This window comes from Lates calcarifer, linkage group LG13, assembly GCF_001640805.2.
Source record: "Lates calcarifer isolate ASB-BC8 linkage group LG13, TLL_Latcal_v3, whole genome shotgun sequence".
Lineage (NCBI taxonomy): Eukaryota > Metazoa > Chordata > Actinopteri > Centropomidae > Lates > Lates calcarifer.
Window position 1 is genome coordinate 25,610,659 of NC_066845.1, and position 7,848 is coordinate 25,618,506.

The 7,848-nt window shown below is 42.6% G+C and overlaps 1 protein-coding gene across 2 annotated transcripts in view; it reads right to left on the reverse strand.

Moving 5' to 3' along the window:
• fras1 (Fraser extracellular matrix complex subunit 1) overlaps positions 1-7,848 on the reverse strand; it is a 222,655-nt gene extending 214,807 nt beyond the window's left edge. For both annotated transcript variants that reach the window (XR_001960653.2, XM_018673668.2), the window contains exons 1-2: positions 6,916-7,848; positions 2,239-2,270 (exon numbers count right to left, since the gene is read on the reverse strand). Coding sequence is in view for 1 of the 2 variants with exons in the window: in XM_018673668.2 (XP_018529184.1) it covers positions 2,239-2,270; positions 6,916-7,003 (120 nt within the window). In the remaining variant the exon portion in view is untranslated. The remainder of the gene's footprint in view (positions 1-2,238; positions 2,271-6,915) is intronic.

Sequence of the window (7,848 nt, forward strand, 5' to 3'; positions counted from 1 at the left end):
TGTGTCCAAACATGCTGGGACGTCCCACCTGTCTCCCTGCCCTCTCCTTTTTCCCACAACCCCCCCCGTCCTCCTCCTCCACCACCCTCCTAAAACACCAACTGAACCACTTCTCCCTTTACATCCTCGCTCTGACAATTATCCCCCCCTTCAAAAAGACGCAGGGAGGCAGGATGTGTTCTCGTGCGTTTTACAGGATTGGAGTTAGGTATGTTACTGCTCACTGTTTTAAGCTTTACTGTAATTACACTGATAACACAGCAGGAACGAAGCAGGAGTTCGTCATTATTCTACCTGGGAACCACAACTCCTCCACTGAGAGCCGTGTTTAACGCTTTTTAAGAGAGATTACCAGTTGTTGCAGGACACAAGGGTGTTTTTCCAAAGTGCACAGCAGCAACAAATTTCATTCCTTTTTTTTAACTTGGCTTCATCCAATAAGAGGAGACAGAGATATCTTAAGGCAGAATCACCTCAAAGTACATCCTGTGCTGAGGCTGAATGTTTTAAACTGCTCAGAGTTTTGTCTTACGATGGAAAATCTTCTGAAACTGCTTGCAGACCTCTCGCTGCATACAAAAACTCTCCGCTTAAACCTGGCTGACAAATTTCTGTCAGGATTCAAAGCTCTATCATACCTCGTTTGTGACAGGAAACTCAAATAATTAACTGAAAAAAATAGTTTTACTGCAGACTATTCATGTAGCGGCATTCAGAAAAAAAGCTTCTTAATGGTAACAGATAACATGACTAACACACTGTTAAACTCCAGTTAGAAGGTGGGTGATAATACTTTGACAAAGAGGACGGATAAATCTAAATTTTCTCATGTTTCTGCTCATACTCTCTGCATACTGTGTTCTCCCGATATATAAAACATAAAATACATTGTCAAACTTTGACTAACGCTGCTTTTTACAGCTGAAACACGACTCGGGAAGGACTCGTGTCATATTCATGTGAATTTTCCCAGTCAGGAACTCATATTTCCCATTATTATGACTCCACGTTAAGTCAGACATTTCAGTCTTAGCTGAGATGCACGGCATAGCACTGCAACAGGTGTCTTTCCCATTGATGATCAATGATGCTGAGATTACAGCAGCAAAACAAACAAACAAACAAACAAAACCCATATAAATAAGTAAGAGTAAAGGACAGTAACGTACAGATATGGTCCAATTAAGATCAAGGTTTTAAAATGATTATAAGTGAGTGAGTTGATTGTTCCTTGTTCAGCCTGGTGAACTGAAGAATGAGGATCACTGCTGTCAGGCACCAAAATGTCCAAATGCCCAACATTGAAAACTAAATACCTCCAAGTAGTCGAATCTCAGCTCCCTTTCCTGTTTTAACATGATAATATCCTCATGCACAAAGGTCCACAAAGACATGGTTTTCCTTAAGACTGGAGCCTCAGCCCCATCTGAACTCTGATAACTCCGGCCTTATCACCCTAACATCACCAACACTCTTCCAGTGGGAGTGAATCCCTGCTGTTACAGCAGCAGATTAAAGCCCACGGTTTTAAAATGAGACCTTCAACAATCACAATCACATTTGGAAGTTCAACTCACTGAGCTGATTTGTGTCTTAAAAATCACAGACATCACATTAGTGGGCAAACCTCGGCTGCCTACACGGAGGGAATAAGGCGACTTCTCGTGTGTCGACGCCTCAGGCCAAACACGACGACTTCAAACATTGAAATAAGTCTCAAGCCGGGATGTGAGTATCCAGCAGCAGGGTTTAAAGAATGTAAAACAAAAGGCACATCTCGGAGCGAAAACCTTGGATGTTCGCCAATACCCAGCAGAACCGCTGGAATAAAAGCTCATCACAAAACTTCCTTTTCTAAACTTTGAAAAGAGCCTAGCCTTCAGTCGGCCGGAGCAGCGGGAGTCAGCGGCTCTTTCTTTAGCAGCCGGGCTGAGCCGCATCGTGCTCTCTCATCGCCATTATCATCCACAAAGTCGGTATCCGGCATGCATTATAGATGAGACACATCTTCTTGGCTACAGAGGATGTGCACACATGCCTCTTACCACCTACTGTAGCTCAGCACATATACACATTTCAGCCGTCACTCATACTAACCTGGTAATGTCAGTTTGAATAATACATGAGCAAATACCCATCAGGCTTTACAAACGGACACAGGATCCTAAATCTGAGAGCGCGCAGGGAGGAAATCTTAACCAGTGATAACATAGGATAATAAAGGGTGGGTGCACCTACCGCATGCAGCGATCCCTCGTAGATACAAGCTCCTAGGATGACAGAAATAAGAGAGGGAGAGAGCATTAGCATCAGAGAGTCAAGTCATGATCACACCTTTGGTATTGATATGTCACAAGGCAGTTTTTTTCTCAGGGGATTATGTAAATCTGTCATTATAATTCCTGCAGACGCTCGGGTCAAACAGCAGATCGGCCTCATCGAAGGATGAGGAATCAATTGCCTTCAAACTGTAAGATATGAGTTTCTGTCTGTTGAGCCCTGTGTGTCGTGAGTGTGAGCGTCAGTGAAAGTGGTCATCAATACATCTCTGCAACGCTGAGAAAAATGTCAGATAAACAAACAAGTCTGCCCAGCAGGAGATACAGAAATAAATATTCAAAATCTCTTTGACTGGAAGGTCAGGTCTCATGTTACAGGAACTCAGATTTCACAGACACTTGTGTTAATCTATAACTAAGATAAGTCAGCTAATTGTTACACCCTTTACTCATGAGGACAACCCAACTTTAGGCATATCCCAGCAGGTATATGTCCAGAGAAACAATGCCCCACAAGACTTTTTACATGCTAATCAACAACGCTAATGCTAGCCCAAATCTCCAAGGCAAGAGTCTGTAAATTACCAGTAAAACCCCTTTTACACAGGACAAAAACACCCACTAACATCTGAATTTTGTCTCCAGTGGAGAAGGTTGCAATCAGTGTTTATTCCCAGGTCAAATGACTCCACAGTCACAGGTATCTATTAGCTCCAGCTCCGATCAGTTAGGGTGCAAACATGACACCCAGGTGGACATGCTAATTTTTGCCTCTTTTTTCCTTTCATACGTAACACTGGGGTTGCAAGACTGAAATTCAGGGAGCTTAAAATGTGTTTATACAGTAGTTAGCTAGCTGGGAAATCTGATATACTAAGTGTAAACTAGCTAACACTATTTCATTGACAATTTAAGAGGCTAGCTATCATGGTGCTAGCTCAACTGTGATGCTGTTTCTTTATTTCTTTCAGTTTTCTCTCATCATACAAGACAAAGGTTAAAGTTTGATTTAGCAGCTGACTAAGTGTTCATTTATTCATCCAGCCTGTTTCTATTCATTTATCCAGCATCAACTGTAAAAAAAAATATTTTTAAAGACTATTCCAGTTGTTTAGCTAGCTGTTTTTATATCTGTGATGAGTGATCAGTGTAAACCCTTTCCTTCACCTCACACAGTCCTCACACTATGTCTTTCACCTGTGGTACCTGAACACCCTAGCCCCTCCTACTTTGCTTCTGTTGTTGGTCAGATTATTATTGCTTTTGTCTTCCAGCTCCTTACATCGAGTATTTACTCCTGATTTACACTCCCTACATCGCAAGCACCTGCCTAGACATTTAAAAATCCAGAAAACATGCTACCTTTGGACTGAGACAGCAGAGCGCTGATGATTATCTCTGCTCAATTTGAGGGCTAAATGTTGAGAAAACACAGTCGGACAGACAGACACACACCTCAGCCTACACAGTTCAGAAACGCCTCAGGGAAAGTACAGCAAGAGGTTAACATTCACCATAATGATCCAGATGGGGAGAACAAGAGTACAGCCACAGTTGTATTCACATACAACACGATGCCCGAGAGCGAGTCTGTTTACACTGCTGCTGTCTCTTTATCTCTCAGTGCGCTGCAAAATATAATCTGGCAGTTTAATCAGATCAGGGCAAATATACAGAAGTGGTTTACACTGCCGCTAAAGAAAACTGTTTAACTGTTAAGATTTTTAAACGAACAGCCAGTTTGACTCTGAGACATTAATTAACACATCAAATGTTGGTGGTGAGTATCTATCAACGAGCATGAATTCAGTGTAAGTTTGCAGATGTTATTTATGCAAATACACAAGTAGAGATTTCTTCCACAACTTTACCAACTACCAAAGTGTGTGGAAATAACTGGCAATATAAGAAAGACCAGCACACTTCAGCTAACGCGTTTCAACTTCAAAACATACTGGCTTCAAAATAAAGCTGTTTTTTTATACGACTGCTGCTCAAGCGTTGACCATATTGCAATTGAAATGGACCTTCTGTGCACAAAATAGAGGTGATTTTTCCCAAATTGCAAACTACAACAATGCCTCCAGCCTTTTCTTTAGTGGAGTAACTCTACTCTCATCCTGTATTCTCCTTTATAGTTTGGTTTAGGGAATACAGAATTTAAATTAAATTAAATTCTAAAAATCAATACATTTTCTATGGAGGTTTGGTATGTGGAGGTGGAAACCTGAGACACAAAATGTTGCTAATATTTATATTCAAAGCCCCATTTTCACAAGATGATTAGTTAATGAACAGAATCTTGAGTTATCAACCGCTGTTTTCCAGTGATCAAGCCTTGAATATCTCATCAGCTCGAGACAATCACGGTCTAAATGAGTTTCATCATACTCTCAGCCTTCAGAGGAAGATGCATTAATGAACAGATCATCACAAAAATGAGAAATTACCATGGCCTTTACATATTTTCATCAACATTTTATACCCCGTGAATTTGATACTGAAGTTGTGATCACAAGATAACGAGATATTTAAATTATATCATGCTTAATTATGAGAAACCATGGTAACTCTCACTAAACCCCGAGCTTGTACCCCATAAACGCTGGTTTTCTCTGCCGTAACTTCTCAGTCAGGTCTTTTTCTCATCACATGAAAATCCATCTGACAGGGTTTTTGAATGAATGAGCCCCCTCCACCTGAGAGAGGGTTTTTCGTGTCAATCATTCATCATCGTGTGGAGCACTTATGCTCAGAGCAGTCTGATTTATCCCAGAGGGAATTAATGTGGGGATTCACAGGTGAAAAACTTCGAAAAGTCTAAATTTGCTGTAAAAGTGAAAGGTTTTATGGTTGTTTCATCAGTTTTACAGTGACTTTATTTGAATTTACAGGCAGGACATGTTGAGTAAAGTCACAATCTTATGTATCGTAGACATTCAACACACCTTATTTAGCTGGACTTTAACAGGAAGTCTAGACATATTTGGACCTGCAAGTTGCCAAATCAATGCACCATGGGGTAGAAATGCAGCTGAACTTCAAAGCCAGTTTGAGAAAGTCTAATTTAAAATAGTTCTTCTCATGCTGGAAGTTCAGTTGCTTGCCTTAAAAATAAAGTATTCAGGCTGTCATTATCAATAAAAAATAGTCTTCTGCAGATACTTGCAGCCACATTCAACAAGGAATCTGAAACTTTTTGTCCAGAGGAGTCCTCTCCTCATCTCAGCATCCATCCAATCTGCCGAGCAGCACTTAATGCCGGTAACATTTCAACTTTTATAACGACTTTGCTCTGCTTTCCAACGCCAACGTGCTCTCTTTTCAGCAGAAGGGAGGTGAAGGAGTATCTCGCTTTATAAAAGTTTGAATCTTATCAAAGCAAGTGCTGCCAAACAGATTGGACGCGTGCCGAGATGAAGAGAAGATGCGAATGATTTTGGTTTGAAAATAAATAAATAAATAAAATAAAAAGTGAGATTCTGCTGCAGCTGAGAAACTTTCACCTTCCTGATTTCAACATGCAGCCCTGACTCTTTCCCACAGGTACCAGGCTGTAATATTAAAACCCTGAGTTTGATATGAGGACTGAAGTGAAAGCCCTGAATGGGTCAGCTCAGTATCAGCTGCACAGAGACCTGCTTTAGATTCTGCTCCTGACAATCTTATGCATTATGACTCCTCTGATGGGAATACTGTAGCTGTGCATGGAGCAGACCTTTTAGATTTGATGCACGGTTATAAATATTTAAATGGCAGAGAGGCCACGGAGCTTGGGATCGGTTTCAAAGACGTGTTTGGATATTTAAGAAAGTGAAAACGCATGACAGGTCGACTCGGACAAGCTGATTTTCATGTGTTGCTATTCTCTGCAGAGTTATTATCCATGAAGCAGATTACAGCCTCACTCACCTAGGAGATAATGACAGACTGAAGAGTTTATTTTTGAGGCAGCTTTCTTTGATTTAACTGACTTTGAAGTTTGACTTGTCTCACTAAGGACTCATTTTCTGATTTGTAGATCAAAAGATGCAAAGATTACCTGTTTAGGTTTAGTCTAAGTAAAGTTTAGAGCCTGATATTTAAGAGTCGAGATGAAATTTAGTCACTGAAATGCTGCTACAACGACAAATTCAACCTTAAAAACTTTCACTTTTCAACCCAGATTTAACGCTGGTGCTACAAATCTGAGCTCACTTTAAATTCACCACCTTTCTTTCCCAGGAAACGGTGGAGCTGGAATCGCACAAACTTCTCTGGCTGTCACCCTGGGAAACAATAACCTGCTAAGGGAGGGATCCCAAACCAGGGTCATGGCCCCCTCCAGGAGTCCTGGAGGGAGTTCCAGGCTGCCCTCAGCAACTTGAGGAATGAACTACATTTACTGCTGCCTGGATCAATGGAAAGTGTTCCCGGTAGAAAAGGTGAGGGACAACTTTCAGTCCCCTGCAGGATTTCTAAGACAGATTTCTGATTCAGTGCTGAGAATATATATATAATATATATATATAATATGGAGCTAAACCTGATCAGATTTGGGGTCTAATGTGAGTGTGCATGGTGGTCCCTGATAACCCCTGACCTACATAACAGCCCCAACAACTGGTTGAGGTTAAAAGAGACCAAAAATACCAACCGTATATCCCTCGGGGGACGGTGAGGATCCCAGCCAGAGCGCCAACAAATATCCACCATCCACCCATGGTCGCAGCCAAAAGGGGCATTAAATCCAAAATCCAGTCAGGAGGGAAAACGCGTGTTGTGTTTGTGTTTATCTCTCTTGTTCAGTTGAGAGCAGTTCTCTCTCTGAGCATAACTGGTGTCCCGATGTACCAGAAAACAAACCGGGAAAAGATCCAGGAGCTGGAGCTGGAGCTGGAGCGGAGAGACGGAGCGCACCGGGTCCGACTCCTGAGCGCTGCGCTCCGGCGTGGAATACAGCGCAGCCCCGAAACCTGGAGAAAGTGTCCACCACTACTACCACCACCTCTTCTCTCTCTCTCTCCGCCTGCTCACTGTTCTGCCGGTCGGGCGCAAAACTCTGCCAGAAAAAAAAAAGATGCAAGGTGGATTGTCCTCTCCCCCCAGCAGCAGCAGCAGCAGGAGAAGCAGCAGCAGCCGGGACGCTTTTAAAAGCCGACACTCATGACGACGAGAGGCGGAGAGGCGGTCGGACTTTCTGCGCTCCTGCAGTGAATGTTGCGCGGTGTTTGAAGTCACTTCTTGCGGTGCAGCGGTCTTCTTGTCCTCCCCGAGCCCCCCCTCCTCTCCTCCTCTCCCAACTCCCTCCTCCTCCTCTTCTTCTTCTTCTTTTTCTTGTTCGTCCTCCCTTCCTCTCTCCTGGAGGACGTCCCACCTCTCCTCTGCTGCCCCCCTCCTCCACCTCCTCCACCACCACCCACATCGCAGATATCATAATCTCACACGGTGGGGACTCTGCTCCTTTGGGGATTAAAACATGAGGGAGAGAATTAGTTGTTTTTTGAGGGGAATGTGATGATGAATGAATGTAAAGTAGATCATCGGGAGAATTCATCATTTTAATCCCATTTACAGCAGGAAATCTCAC